We start from the raw sequence: 15,887 nt of genomic DNA on the forward strand, positions 1-15,887 counted from the left end.
TTCACATTTCCGGTTGACTTCTGAAGGTATGTTACCTACAAGGAGGTTTGAGATTTTAGGGACCAGGTCTTGCTTCCCATGAGGTAGTCTACCTGATTAGGGAGAAGAAAGGTATGGCTCTCTGGGGACCGATCTCTTGCTCATCATGCCTTACCCTCTGGAGCTCTCAAGCACTTTGAACTCGAGGCTCAGCTTCCAGGATTCTTATTTCTCTGTGGAACATTTGGGAGGGCCATTCTACTTTGTTCTGGTTTTAAAGCAGGTGGAATTGAGCCCAGTGGCTTAGTCTCAGCATTCCCAAGCCTGATGCTGCAGGGGGAGCAGATCTTCCACCTGGCAGCTCCGGAGAGGAGCTTTCTGATGGTCTAACTGGGAAACCTGCATGAGCTGAGGGCTGTTCTCATGTTTGCATCTCTGCGGTCAGAACAGAAAAGGTAACTGCGGTGAGAACAGCAAAACCACAGCAACACTGGGGTGAGTTTTGTTTTGTGAGCATGTGATTCTTTTACATAACGATTGCGAGTCTACTTTTCAAGCAAAGGGAATGTTGCTATGAAGCACATGGCATTTTACAAAGGGCTCTCCCATCATCTGGTCTTTGACGGAGGCAAGCACAGGGCTAGGTATGGGATTCCGGGGTGGAGAAGGCGTGGTCTCAGTTCTTGGGGACCTTTGTTCTTTGGATATTTACTGAATACCTACAATGTACCTAATACTGTGTTAAGAAGGTTGGGGAACATCTATATCCAGTCTTCCTTCATCGTACTTGCAATCATTGAATGCTATTTCATGGAGGTGCGTAAGTGAGCACTAAAGGTGGCATTATAGTGAGACATAATCTGTGCCTGCAGGAATCTCATAGCGTAGTGGGGCAGACGGTTACATAACAATTATAACTCGGCGTGAAAATTACTGTGATTCCAAAATGTCCTCAGAGAAGCGGGCCTTCGACCATAAGGGTGTGTGGATTGGGGAGATGGATTTCCTATCTCTGTACCTGTGACATAGGTATTAATTCCATGCTACATTTGGACCTAGAGTCTCTGAGAGGTTAAAGAATTTTCTAGATATCACATAGATATGACCGAAAAAACCTGAATATAAACCCAGGAGCCAGCATGCTAGCAGTGCTTTCTTCCATGAGTGGCTTCTTGGTAAAATCCCCCAGCTGATCAGAGAGTTTCTGGCTGGCCTTGGCCCTCTCTTTGTCTCCGTAATCATAAACTCTATCAGTGATTCCCTTCTGGTTCATGATGGTTCTTAATCACCTCAACCTGTCCCCATTGCTGGTGAAAGGAAGCTTTGTGACATGAGTGGATGTCACCTGACTCTAGGTCTCAGGTGCCCTGGAGTCTCATTGTACAAGGGGCTGTGTTGCTATACACAGAACTCATTCACCTTGGACAAAATCCAGCATGGACCAAGAGAGTCTGCAGTCAGTCAGTGCACATTTTTGGTGATGCCCTGAGGGGCTGGAAGGCTGGATTGCAGAGAATGTTGTGTCAGAGCATAAGTGGGCACTTTGGGCAGAGGGATGGTTTGTCCTTCTGTTGCCACTTGCGGGGGCACATGTGATGGGAGGAGAGGAAGGTATCGTAAGGAGAAGAATCGTACAGGGGTTGACTCGGATCCTTGGGAAGGAACAAGATCGCCATTAATTTGTGACCAGGTGGAGAAGGAGAAACAGGAGGAGGAAGCAGAAGTAAGAGGGGGAGCTGAGTGCCAGGGGACAGCTATTCCGAAGACTCCGAAGGGAGGCAGGGTGGCAAGGAAGCTGTTCTGCAGACCAAGAAAGAAAAGAGAGCAAAAGGAAATGGAATGAAAGAAAGCTACAGGAGAAAGACAAAAGCATTCGAAGGCGATGGAGTGATACCTAACACGGAGACGGTAACACTCTCCTTGCTGCCATACATCATCCGGTGAGGTATTCGTGTCCTAGTCGGTCACCCCTCCTCTGGTCTGTTAACACTAGTCCAACCTCTTTTGCTTTCCAATTGACTAGTGTTTCTGATGATTCCCCATTGTCTGTAGGATAAACCCCAAAGTCCATAACTGGGCTTCATGAACTAGTCCTACATTCTGCCTCCAGCTTTATCTTTGCCCTTCTCCTGATGAATTTTCATTGCTTTGTATGCTCGTCTTCCTTTTTTATTTTTTAAGTTTATTATTATTATTTATGCCTACAGCACCTGGTCTTCCTAGGTGGTCTCCCATCTAAGTACTAACCAGGCCCGACCTGGCTTAGCTTCTGAGATCAGACATCAGGCTTGTTCAGGGTGGCATGACCATAGACCATGGACCGTGGCTCTACTGGGGCACGTACCCAGGACATTCAGCATGTAAAGCAGATGTGCTAACTGCTACACTGTGGAACCACATCCTCGTCTTCCTTTTTGAATTTTTTTTCCCTTCCACACACAACTAACTCTTACTCATCTTTCAATATCCAGCTCACAAACTTTTCAGATATGCAAGGACTTTGAAGTAGTTCTCCCGCCTAATGAGGGAATCTATTGCTTTGTATCGGGACCTTCTGCATGTAAAGCAGATGTGCTCACTGCTACACTGTGGAACCACATCCTCGTCTTCCTTTTTGAATTTTTTTTCCCTTCCACACACAACTAACTCTTACTCATCTTTCAATATCCAGCTCACAAACTTTTCAGATATGCAAGGACTTTGAAGTAGTTCTCCCGCCTAATGAGGGAATCTATTGCTTTGTATCATTTCAGATCATCTACCCAAATTACTGCCTCCTGGTGGCAGCTTCATGGCTAACACACATAACGTGACTGAATTCATTTTTCTGGGACTTTCTTCCAATCAGGATGTGCAGAAAGTTTGCTTTGTGATATTTCTGCTCTTGTACACAGCAATTCTGCTGGGGAATTTCCTCATCATACTCATCGTCTTGACCAGCAGAAGTCTTGGTTCCCCCATGTATTTCTTCCTCAGCTACCTGTCCTTCGTGGAGATCTGCTACTCCTCTACTACAGCCCCCAAACTCGTCTCCGATTTGCTGGCTGAAAGGAAAGCCATATCTCTGTGGGGCTGCATGACACAGCTTTTCTTTATCCACTTCTTTGGTGGCACTGAGATGTTCCTGCTCACAGTGATGGCTTATGATCGTTATGTGGCCATCTGTAAGCCCCTCAACTACACCATCATCATGAACCGGCAGGTATGTGCTGTTCTGGTGGGAATAGCCTGGGTGGGAGGCTTTGTGCATTCCTTTGCCCAAATCCTTCTCATGTTCCACTTGCCCTTCTGTGGCCCTAATGTGATCGACCACTATTTCTGTGACCTGCTTCCTCTGCTCAAACTCGCCTGCTCTGACACCTTCCTCATTGGTCTGCTGATTGTCGCCAATGGGGGAACCCTGTCTGTCATCAGCTTCGTGGTCCTCTTAGCCTCCTATGTGGTCATCTTGCTCCATCTAAGGACTCGAAGCTCTGAGGGGCGGCGCAAGGCCCTCTCCACCTGTGGGTCCCACATCACCGTGGTTACCTTGTTCTTTGGGCCCTGCATCTTCATCTACCTGAGGCCTTCTACCACCCTGTCTGTAGACAAGATGGTGGCCGTGTTTTACACGGTGGTCACCCCACTCCTCAATCCTGTCATCTACTCCCTGAGAAATGCTGAAGTGAAGAAGGCCATGAAAAGGCTGTGGATTAGGACAATAAAACTAGATGAGAATTAGAGGCTCGTCTTGGTATTCATCCTTGGGTTTAGAATGATGCTGAGTCCAAACCGAAGAATGAGACGAAGGCAAGTTCACAGGACTTGTTATTTCTAGGGTTATTCTAACTGGTCTCCATCTCCCAAAAGACAATCCAATCAGTTGTAAAATATTTTCTCTTATGGATTTATGTGCTGTATTTTAATTAGCCACTTTCTCTTAGATGTTTAGATCACTTTTAATTTTTTTTTTACTGGTATAAATAACACTGTGGTAAGCATTCTTGAAAAGAAATCTTTACACTTCTATTTTTCTTTTAGACTCTTTTGCTATAATAAGTTTACTGTGTTCAAAGGTATAACAACTTTTGATGCATGTGTTCAGTTGATTCTTAAGAAGATGGTAATAATTAACTTTCCTTGTGAATATACTCTTGTGGGACTTGAATAATGTCATTAAGACTTTTCTTGATGAGAAATAAGATTTTACACTGTTTCAAAGTAGCTCCCTGCAAGATATTTATTAATTGCAAAAGGCAAAATGTAACTTTGGAAAATGTAACTTCAGTGGAGGAGCCTGGAAGATACTCCCGTAAATGATTACTCAAAGTTAACATCACCAGTATTGAGATTGGAGAGATACACAGTATTATTACTGTGGTATTCTTACTAAAAACACGTAACCTAAGTCTCATCATGACAAAATACAAGGCAAACCCCAACTGAAGAACATTCTACAAAATTACTAGGTTGCTTTCTTTATAAGTATCAAGACAAAGAAATTGAAGAGTTTTTCCAGATTACAGAGAGATGGTAACTAAATGCGACCTGTGATCCTTGATTGGATCCCATGGTAGATGAAGGTCATTAGTGGACGAAAGAGCTGTAAATGAGATAGTAAAGTTCTATCAGAGTTAATTTTCTTATTTTGATAATTGTAGTGTGGTTATGCCAGAGAATGTTCCTGGATTGAAGAATTACTTACTAAGGTATCTAAAGGTTACATGGGCATTATGTTGTCAACTTTCAAACATTTCAGAAAGAATTCTGTCTATCTACTGAAAGAATGAATGATAAAGAAAATGTGGAAAAATATTAATATTGGGAGAATTTGGACTAAGGATATACAGGAATTATTTGTATTATTATTGTAACTTTTTTCTGTCAGAAATTATTTTAAAATATTAAGTTAAATTACTTTGCAAATCAGATAGACATCTTGTTTAATTTACATTTTGTGAGTGAGAAGGGATGTTTTAATGTTTAATTAGCTTTGAGTCTTATTTATAAAATTTTCGCTGTGGGCTAGTCTCTTCATGTTGCTCTTCTTTATCTGAGTTCTCCTGGATATTATTTCTCCTTATGAACTTTAGATTAATTTCACTACTCTTTCTGTTTTATAGCCATCCCCAAAGAACTTATTATTTTGATTGCTATAAGATTACATTTATAAACGTATTTAGAAAGAATCGACATCTTCATGATGTGAGTCTTCCTATCCAAAACCATGGATTTGCTGATGTCTTCTTTTGCATTCTTCAGCAGAGATCTATTATTCTCTCAGCAACTTTCAAATATATAATACGGGAGTAGTAATGGTAATCACCATGCTGTGCATGATTTCCTCAGAACTTATCTTACAACTGAAGTTTGCACTCTCTGATTAATATCTCCCAATTTCCCCCATCCCCTAGCCTCTAGCAACTACTGTTCTATTGTTCTATGTTTTTATGTTGCCTATTAGCCTCCTTTCATTTCAGCTTAAAGAAAGAAGTCCTTTCAGGATTTCTTCTAAGGCTAATCTAGAGATGACAAACACTGTTGTCTTTGTTTGTTTGGGAAAGCCTTTATCTCACCTTCATGTCAAAGGACAGCTTTGCTGGGTAAAGCATTTTGGGTTGGTTATATTTTCATTCAGGAGTTTGAATATATCATCCCACTCTCTTGGCCTGGGAGGTTTCTGATGAGAAATCCAGTCATAGCCTTATGGAGGTAGGTCCCTTGTAAGAGATCATTTTTTTCCTCATTGTTTTAAAATTTCTGTTTTTGCTTTTAAACAGTTGTATTATAATGGTCTTGGAAAAGATAATTTCGTATGGAAATTTTGAGGCCATTATTTCTTTAAATAAGCTTTCTATTCTCTTCCCTTCTCTTCTTCTTCTGGGACTCCAATAATTCACAGATTGTTTGTTTTAATGATATCCCATTGTTTACACAGGTTTTCTACACCCTTTTTCATTTTTTTTGTGTGTTCTACTTTGGTTAATTTCAAAGGTCCTGTCTTCTATGCACAGAGTCTTCTGATTGATAAATTCCGATGCTGATGTTCTCTATTGCATTTCTCTTTTCATTTATTGTAGTCCTCAACTGCAGAGTTTCTGTCTGGTAAGCTTCATTGTGGTGCTAATTTTATAATGTTTGAGTATATCAGAATATTACATTGTATCTCTTAAATATATACTATTCATGCTTGTCAGCCATACTTCAATAAAACTGGAAAAATTTAAAACAAACCTGGTATTAGTTATTTTTATTTCCTTTCTAAGCAAAGGGTGTGTGTATATGTGTGTGTGCATGCATGTTTGTGGGTATGAGGCAGGGAGGTGTGATGTAAGGCAGAAAGGAAGCACTCTCTTCCTACATTCCTTCAGGTGAGCAGAAATGCATGTATGGGCCATTTTGTTTCCTCATTCTATTTTATCAGCGTTTGTTACTCTTAGAAGTCTTTCCCAGGTTTTGGCTATAAGCCAGCTGTTGATGATATTGTGAATGTTTAATTTTTTTCCCCTCCTTCTTCAGAGAATTCCTGGAGCTTTAAAAACAGAGATTGAGTTCTTGTGGTGTTTCAGATGGGTTATGATTAGGAGGAAGGGGCCATACTTATACCATGTTTCATAATTTATTTGGCTCAAGTTAAGAGAACTTTGATGAAGCAGCATTACTACACAGAGAAGGAGCAGATGTGGGGCATATACTGGTTCGGTTTCCTGTTGACCTCTTTGTTTCCTAATGGGGCGCCAGCAGCTGGTGACATATTCTGTTTGGGCAGGAAATGTTACACTTAGACATTTGACCCAGCCGGACAATTTATTAGTTGTATAAGTTTGAACCATTCTCTTAATCTTTCTGAGCCCCAGTTACCTAATCTGTCAAGTGGCAATACTAGTTACTATGGAAGAGTGTTACTTTGACTCTGTGTGAGATGTTAGAAAGAAAAGTGGAAAGACACAACACTGCACAACGCAAATGTAACGTGCTGTTACTTAGGAGACCATCCCTAACAGTTAGGGAACTCTAGTCTTTCCAAAGCCTTTGCACATGAAAACCATGTGTTGAAAAGTTGTGGCAAAATGCTTAAAACCTTAAGAATGAACACTTCCTATCCAACCATGGATTTGCTGATGTCTTCTTTTGCATTCTTCAGCAGAGATCTATTATTCTCTCAGCAACTTTCAAATATATAATACGGGAGTAGTAATGGTAATCACCATGCTGTGCATGATTTCCTCAGAACTTATCTTACAACTGAAGTTTGCACTCTCTGATTAATATCTCCCAATTTCCCCCATCCCCTAGCCTCTAGCAACTACTGTTCTATTGTTCTATGTTTTTATGTTGCCTATTAGCCTCCTTTCATTTCAGCTTAAAGAAAGAAGTCCTTTCAGGATTTCTTCTAAGGCTAATCTAGAGATGACAAACACTGTTGTCTTTGTTTGTTTGGGAAAGCCTTTATCTCACCTTCATGTCAAAGGACAGCTTTGCTGGGTAAAGCATTTTGGGTTGGTTATATTTTCATTCAGGAGTTTGAATATATCATCCCACTCTCTTGGCCTGGGAGGTTTCTGATGAGAAATCCAGTCATAGCCTTATGGAGGTAGGTCCCTTGTAAGAGATCATTTTTTTCCTCATTGTTTTAAAATTTCTGTTTTTGCTTTTAAACAGTTGTATTATAATGGTCTTGGAAAAGATAATTTCGTATGGAAATTTTGAGGCCATTATTTCTTTAAATAAGCTTTCTATTCTCTTCCCTTCTCTTCTTCTTCTGGGACTCCAATAATTCACAGATTGTTTGTTTTAATGATATCCCATTGTTTACACAGGTTTTCTACACCCTTTTTCATTTTTTTTGTGTGTTCTACTTTGGTTAATTTCAAAGGTCCTGTCTTCTATGCACAGAGTCTTCTGATTGATAAATTCCGATGCTGATGTTCTCTATTGCATTTCTCTTTTCATTTATTGTAGTCCTCAACTGCAGAGTTTCTGTCTGGTAAGCTTCATTGTGGTGCTAATTTTATAATGTTTGAGTATATCAGAATATTACATTGTATCTCTTAAATATATACTATTCATGCTTGTCAGCCATACTTCAATAAAACTGGAAAAATTTAAAACAAACCTGGTATTAGTTATTTTTATTTCCTTTCTAAGCAAAGGGTGTGTGTATATGTGTGTGTGCATGCATGTTTGTGGGTATGAGGCAGGGAGGTGTGATGTAAGGCAGAAAGGAAGCACTCTCTTCCTACATTCCTTCAGGTGAGCAGAAATGCATGTATGGGCCATTTTGTTTCCTCATTCTATTTTATCAGCGTTTGTTACTCTTAGAAGTCTTTCCCAGGTTTTGGCTATAAGCCAGCTGTTGATGATATTGTGAATGTTTAATTTTTTTCCCCTCCTTCTTCAGAGAATTCCTGGAGCTTTAAAAACAGAGATTGAGTTCTTGTGGTGTTTCAGATGGGTTATGATTAGGAGGAAGGGGCCATACTTATACCATGTTTCATAATTTATTTGGCTCAAGTTAAGAGAACTTTGATGAAGCAGCATTACTACACAGAGAAGGAGCAGATGTGGGGCATATACTGGTTCGGTTTCCTGTTGACCTCTTTGTTTCCTAATGGGGCGCCAGCAGCTGGTGACATATTCTGTTTGGGCAGGAAATGTTACACTTAGACATTTGACCCAGCCGGACAATTTATTAGTTGTATAAGTTTGAACCATTCTCTTAATCTTTCTGAGCCCCAGTTACCTAATCTGTCAAGTGGCAATACTAGTTACTATGGAAGAGTGTTACTTTGACTCTGTGTGAGATGTTAGAAAGAAAAGTGGAAAGACACAACACTGCACAACGCAAATGTAACGTGCTGTTACTTAGGAGACCATCCCTAACAGTTAGGGAACTCTAGTCTTTCCAAAGCCTTTGCACATGAAAACCATGTGTTGAAAAGTTGTGGCAAAATGCTTAAAACCTTAAGAATGAACAGTTGGAAGACCCCAGTAATAGGCATCAGGAAAGAGCTGGGTTATCTATGCTATCAGTTCATGAGGTAACTTTGCACAGTGATTTTCCTTCTGGCTCTTTTCCCAGCTTTAGCTTGACATGAGTTGGACATGATGATCTTGAAAGCCCTCCATGTCTAGCATTCTCTGAAGAGACATGTCAAAGTATGTGCGTGAAGTGGTCCAGGTATACTTGGGTAAAGTCCCCTTGGAATTGAGCATGACATCATTGGTCTAATGAGGGGTGAGGTCAGAATTGGCCACCAAGAGCCTCTTGAGGATGCCTGTGGCGAGAACACAGGGGTGAAGTGATATTGCATTCTCCTCTGTCACTTACTTGAGAATGCAGAGGGAAACCTCTAGTGGCCAGGGCAAGAGGGGGCTAATCATGGAGGCAAGTAGAAGTCCCTACTTTATAATTGGATTAATTAGAGATAAGTTCCTTAACCTCTGAAGGAAACACATGAGAGGTCGACTTTTGCTTATCTCAGAAACTCCCCAAATGGGGGATGCTAGAAATGTTCAGGGAATTCAATTCTCTTATCTCAATTTTCCATCTCATACACCTTAAATGCTTCCAGCCTCACAGTCCAGCAGTCCTCATTTTAGTGGATTTTAGAGTAGACTGCCCCTGTTCTGTTTTCCTATAACTTTCTTAGTGAGAAAGTCATGAAGTTCTGGAGTTGGCGCATGGTGTGATGGCATCAGTGATAACTGGTGAGTCCAAAGGGGATGATCTTAATTTAGTGGCGCCTTTATGTGTGGAACAGGTTCTGAGTCAGTTCATTTCTTGATCCTTTAGCATGGAGGGACAGACCCTCAGGCAGGGTCTTTTACACATGTTGGCACTTTTCACTGCTGTTCCTCTGACTTCCACGTACTTCCACACAAGGGGAGCCTTAGATTTGTTCACTCTTTCAGCTGATGGAGCAGACTTTAGACATCATCATGTTAAAGTCTTTCTTGCCTACTTTAATAACAAGATGACTCCTTTGCTTGGCTTAGAGCAGATGTTATAGTCATTCTCACCAGTGCCACTTGTAACATGGTCAGTGTGAAGTCGTTTTCAAGGCTAATTTTTAATCAAGTGCAGAGTCATATATTTTCAGAAATATTCTTTTGAAAAATTCAGAGATCCTGGCTAAGACACTCTCATGTCTGGCCTTCTCTGGTAGAAATGAAGGTATTAGCTTCATTATAGCCTGAATGGAGAATTGGTACACAGAAGCCTAGATTTTGCTGAGGACCAACCTTGAATCAACACTTCTAAGTTTTAGATCAGTGAACACTAACGTACTCTTTATATTTCTTTGGTTGCTTTATCTGTAGACCTTGTTAGTGAAAGAAATCTGTTCTCCTGGGGTGGCTTGGGCAAGTGAATCCGTTTCCTGACCACAAAATTCAGAATCAAGATAACAAACAATATTAAAGGCGGGTTCATTCGCTTAATCTCGATGGGGGATTGCTTTGGAATTATTTTCAAAAAGGAGCTTTTTTTTTTTTTTAACACTAGATAGATACTCCCACATATATTTTATCATATTTATATAGATATATATATAGATATTTATATATATAAGATACATATGCATCTTTACATATATATATAAATATATGTCTTTATATTTATAGGACACCCCAGTGATACCTTGGTTTTGAAATAGATGTAGCACCAGCCAGAAGATTCAGGGATCAAACCCAAATACTTACAACATCTACTGAGTTCCCTACCCTGTGATAGGTGTGACGGAGGATGAAAGAGACTCTTTTAAAGCTTTCAAAAGGTTATATTCTCTCTTGTTGGATAGACCTGACAGATTCATGTGAAACAGCTAGAGAATCATTTAACTCTTGGTGACAAAGTGCTAGAGCTAGGATCGGCACCAAGGCATATCTTGCAAAGGCTTCTTTCATTGGCAGACCAGCCTGGCCAACTCCTAAAATATCTTCTCCTCTCTAGGGCTTCTAAGCTCTGCACAGGCTGCCAAGGCCAAAATGACAACCCAGGAAGGTGGGAAACTGAAGTTGGACAATATTATTGTTACATTTCTTACTGTTGATTTTTTTTTTTTTTTTAGATCTTTTCAGGTTTGTTTTGCCTTTTATCAGAAACTCGAATCCCTTCTCTCTCTGTGCTCTCCCTCCATTATGAAATATAGTTTTCGGTGAGGACCAGGGGGATGGGTAACAGATGAGATGAGCATTGAAGCACTTATTGGACGGGAAGCCATGCAGCCTAATTTTAGTCCAGGCTCCGCACCGACCAGCTGCATGATTGTGGGCCCAGGTTCTTCTGTAAGAAGAGGAATCTATAGCATCCTTCCTGATTTAACAGTTCATGATTCCTCAGCGAGGAAAACTAGCAAGGAGAGGCCTTGTACTGACTCTTCTGGTGACAGGATATCTGGAGAAAAAGTGGGATAAAAGAAGTGCTGGAAAAAGCCATTTAGACCAATTTTATTTTTCAGAACTCCACAGGACATGGAGTTCTATGATAGGGAAGGTACAATGAGAAATCATAAAGCAGGGGCCAGATTTATTGTAGACTTGAAGAACTTCCACAGGTTTTTATTTATTTCTATTTATTTTATTCTTTATTTATTTTTTAATTGGGGCCAATCTATCTTACACTTCTGGGTCATCCCTGTTCAGGTTTTCTTAACCACCAACCCTGGAAATATGCAGTTGTTTACTATCTGATAAGAACACATACTGATCTTTCAGTCTCTTCCTCGGCCCTGCCAATTAAAAAGTCAGAATTAAAGTTATTCCACAAGTATGCCACTGCCACTGTCAATGGCTTGTGGGTCTGATGACCTCTTTATGAAATTATCTCTAAAATGTTTTCCGTTTCTACTCAGGGTTTCAATAAATGTCAATTTCCTTTTCTTTCTTCCATTCTAAAGACTTTAAAATTTTAACCTTTTAGAGAAATTTCGATGATTACACTGTATATACATCTTGCTCTGTTAACCTTCAATAACTTTAGAAAGAAAAAACAAGCTCCTCAATTTTAAATTTTTATCTGAAGACTAAAGTGATCCTTACGCATCCCCTGAGAGGAGCTCTCTTGCTGACACCCTAAATCAGAAGCAATTGCAGAAGCATAGAGCATTTACTTTCAAAGCTAATTTCACGGAGATTATTCACCTACTAATGGAGCCCTTTTTGCCCTGAGGGTGAAACATATCTAAGATTCCTGCTCTTTGCATAAACATCCTGAGTGAAAAATTGCCACCGGGCAGAGGAACCTGATGGGGAGGTGAGGAAGTGGCTCAACAATAAGAGAATAGTTTTATGTTTATTTTATAGGTAAGGAAACAGAGGCTCAGAGAGGTTTAGTCAATTGCCCCAGGCCATGCAGCTCATAGTTGAATGGAGGTCTGAATTCTCCAAAGTCATTATCTCTCTTACTGTGAATGTTATAATGGCTGCATAACGAGGGTGTCAGATCTGTCTTGCTTTACACTGGAACATGGAATGGCTTTTCCACAGCAAGTGCCAGAGCTTCTCAACCTCAACTCGTCTGTATCCTTTGAAACTAATCAGGCTCTCTCTAATAGGCATAAGAAGGAAGCTAAAGTGGGGAGGTAAGGGGAAGGAAGGACAAATTTGACCAACTTCAACCATTGTCCTTGGAGGTGGGTATGGAGAAGGGGAAATGAGTCATTTGATTTTGTTTGTGTATTTATTTATTAATTGTGGTAGAATACCCATAACATAAAATGCACCACCTTAACCATTTTTACATGTCTAGTTCAGTGGTATTAAAGTACATTTGCGTTGTTATGCAACCGCTGCTACCAACCACGTCAAGAACTTGCATTGTCTCAATCTGAAACCGTGCTCCCATCAAGCACGAACTCCACGTCCCCGCTCCTCCCAGCCCCTGGCACCACATTCTACCCTCTGTCTCTATGAGTTTTACTACTCTACGGACATCATACCGTACTGGGCTCATATTGTATGTGGACTCCTACAATATTTTTCTTTTTGTGACTGGCTTAGCATGTCACTTAGCATATTCAGTCCCATTTTATTACATGGCCTACTATTCCATAGGCTTGTTGTAAGATGTTTAAATCAGAACCCCAGGGTGCTGCAAGTCTACACAAACAGAATTGGGTGTCAGGCTCGCCTTCTGATGCAGAGGCACCTTAGTGAGTCCCCATCACACACTGCACTAACAGGGTCATGCTGCAGAGTAAAGGCATAACCAATTATACTCGCCAATTATTCTCTTATACAATTATTATTTGTTTTAAAACTCGTGAGCTCATTCAATTCTCAAAATAGCACCATGCAAAAGGTTTATTATTTCTGCTTCTCAGATGCAAATTATAGGCTTGGAGGGATTTCTGTACTTGTTTAATGTTCTACAGCTACTAAGCAACAGTGTTGGGATCGAACTCAGGTCCCCTGACTCCAAAGCCTGTGTCCCCATCACCAGATCACAGTGCTGCAGCTGCTCTCCCACAGCCTGGACTGTAAGCTGGCTGTGAGGTGTGTGCATTTGACTGAGGGTATCTTCGAGTTTGCTGGCAGGGCTTGTTTCAGCCAGAGGGAGTGACTGCTCAGAGGCTGTGAGTATGAACTTTCTGTGTCTGATCACCGTTGTCAGTGTTCAGAGCCCTCTGCAGTGTGTGCCGGCATCTCTAACTTGCCTCTGTTTCGGGAGGCAGTCCTTACACCCACCTCAGAGCCTTTCCTTGTGTAGACTTACTGTGCTCTGAAGCTCTGAGTTAAGCACACTTGATATCCCATGGAACAATAGGCTGTTATAAAATGGAACTTTAAATGACTTTTGAATTGTTTCTTAGCTGCTGGTCCCAGGAGAATTGAGGCAGCCTGTTACCGATTCACATTTCCTATTCTCCATCTCTCCCTCCAAGGACAGTGGTTGAAGCCTGGTGACCGTCCTTCCCCCTTTCAGCTTCCTTCTTATGCTTATTAGGGAATCAGGTTAGTTTCATAGGTTGCAGAATAATTAAGGTTGAGAAATCTGGCACTTGCTGTAAAAAACTGGTTCCACATTACATTGTAGGGTAAGACTCTTTGAAACTTGTATGCAACCAAGATCACGCACACTTCAGGAGCAGATCTAATAGTGGAAGCATCTTTGTTTTAAAAGATACAGACCTGAGTTCAAAGATGAGCTGTGTGGCCTTGAGTTAGTGACCGAATCTCTCCGAGTCTCAATTTTCTTACGTATAAAGTAGCGTCTCATTTTTGTCGTGAGGATTAAATTATCTAATGCGTGTGCCTGGATCAGAGAAAACACTTAAGGCCCTTTATTATAAACTTAAATCTTATTTTAGGAATGATATCAAGCAGCTGATGGTCATTGTTTTGTGTCCCATCATCACCTGTCTCATGTGGGACTTTAATCACAACAACTGATTATCTCATGGAGAACATGTGTTGGAGAAGCCCAAGGCAGACAGGGGACTCAAGAAGGAGCAGAATGACAATCTTCCTCAAGGTTTGAGAAGCATGTTTCTAATTATTGAAGGAGGGTTCTTTGTTTTCTGTGACTCCAGGCCGTTGGCTTCTGTGCTTTAAAACATGGTCCCTACAAGCAATGAGACTGAAATAATTTTCTTGGGATTTTCCCATAACCGGGACGTGCAGAAGATCATTTCTGTGTTTTTCCTCCTCATGTACACAGCCATTGTGCTGGGTAATGGCCTCATCGTGGTGACCATCATGGCCAGCAAAGGACTCACATCCCCCATGTATTTCTTTCTCGGCTACTTGTCCTTTGTGGAGATCTGTTACTGTTCTGTCACAGCCCCCAAGCTCATTCTTGACTCTTTTATCGAAAGGAAAGTCATTTCCGTCAAGGGCTGCATCACACAGATCTTTTTCCTCCATTTCTTTGGTGGCACCGAGATCTTTCTCCTGGTGGTGATGGCCTACGACCGCTACGTGGCCATCTGCAAACCTTTGCACTACACCGTCATCATGAGCCGTCGTGTGCGTGGCCTCCTGGTGGGTGCAGCCTGGGGTGGGGGCTTGCTGCATTCTTTTGGGCAAACCTTCCTCATTTTCCAGCTGCCTTTCTGTGGCACCAAGGTCCTTGACCACTACTTCTGCGATGTGCATCCTGTGCTGAAGCTGGCTTGCTCGGACACCTTCCTCATTGGCACGCTCATCATCGCCAATGGCGGCTCCATATCGGCGGTGGCCTTCGTGCTCCTGCTGGCCTCGTACGTGGTCATCCTGCACTCCCTGAGGAGCCAGACCGCAGACGGCCGGCGCAAGGCCCTCTCCACCTGCGTCGCCCACGTTGCGGTTGTGAGCCTGTTCTTCATACCCTGTTCCTTTGTCTACCTGAGGCCCTGTGTCACCCTCCCTGCAGACAAGATTGTTGCCGTGTTTTACACGGTGGTCACACCTCTCTTAAACCCTGTCATTTACTCCTTCAGGAATGCTGAGGTGAAAAATGCCATGAGGAGACTAGTGAGAGGAAAGTGACTTGGGAAGAGAGGCGGATGATCTGGGTGGGACGAATAGGCGAAACCAAGGATGGGAAAATGGGGCACCGAGCTCTCATTCTGCCTCTAGTTCTGGCTGAGAGAGTGGCCTTTGGGCCTCTCACCTTCTTTCTATAAGCTTAAGTCTTCTCTCCTTTAGGGATTGGACAGAATTGCAGAGGTCTCTAGGATGAAGCCTTGGAGGGGCCTCCTAGTGCCGCACCTCCACGTTTGACAGTGACCTTGAGGTAGATCGGCTGGTTTTGAGAGGATGAACTCTTCCAGAAACCAGGGTCTCTCAGGGAATAATGAAGAGGGAGGTGGAAGAGGAGGGGAACTGCCCCAGGGAATAGCACCCATGTGTGCTTTGTGTTTGAAAAGCCTCAGCTTTTGGAATTTGGGAGGTGACTGATGGGAAGGGAAGAAGTGGTCACTCAAATGCTGAGAAATTTGATTGAC

General features: G+C 41.7%; 2 protein-coding genes and 1 pseudogene across 2 annotated transcripts; 2 read left to right on the plus strand and 1 right to left on the minus strand.

Moving 5' to 3' along the window:
- Positions 1–2,177: 2,177 nt before the first annotated feature.
- LOC112476681 lies at positions 2,178–2,293 on the minus strand (annotated as a pseudogene).
- A 453-nt stretch (positions 2,294–2,746) lies between these two features.
- LOC102885653 (olfactory receptor 4X2) lies at positions 2,747–3,757 on the plus strand. Its single transcript, XM_006908130.1, has one exon. It carries the CDS (start codon positions 2,771–2,773, stop codon positions 3,698–3,700), a length of 930 nt encoding a protein of 309 aa, XP_006908192.1. The 5' UTR covers positions 2,747–2,770; the 3' UTR covers positions 3,701–3,757.
- Positions 3,758–14,517: 10,760 nt separating this feature from the next.
- Positions 14,518–15,450, plus strand: LOC102896856 (olfactory receptor 4X1). Its single transcript, XM_015586369.2, is given in 1 exon segment — positions 14,518–15,450. A coding segment is annotated over 1 exon segment (933 nt).
- Positions 15,451–15,887: the final 437 nt, after the last annotated feature.

This window comes from Pteropus alecto, unplaced genomic scaffold, assembly GCF_000325575.1.
Source record: "Pteropus alecto unplaced genomic scaffold, ASM32557v1 scaffold71, whole genome shotgun sequence".
NCBI classification, from domain to species: Eukaryota; Metazoa; Chordata; class Mammalia; order Chiroptera; family Pteropodidae; genus Pteropus; species Pteropus alecto.

Coding starts and splice junctions, on each gene's coding strand:
- LOC102885653 (XM_006908130.1), top strand. CDS start 2,771: ATGGCTAACACACATAACGTGACTGAATTCATTTTTCTGGGACTTTCT.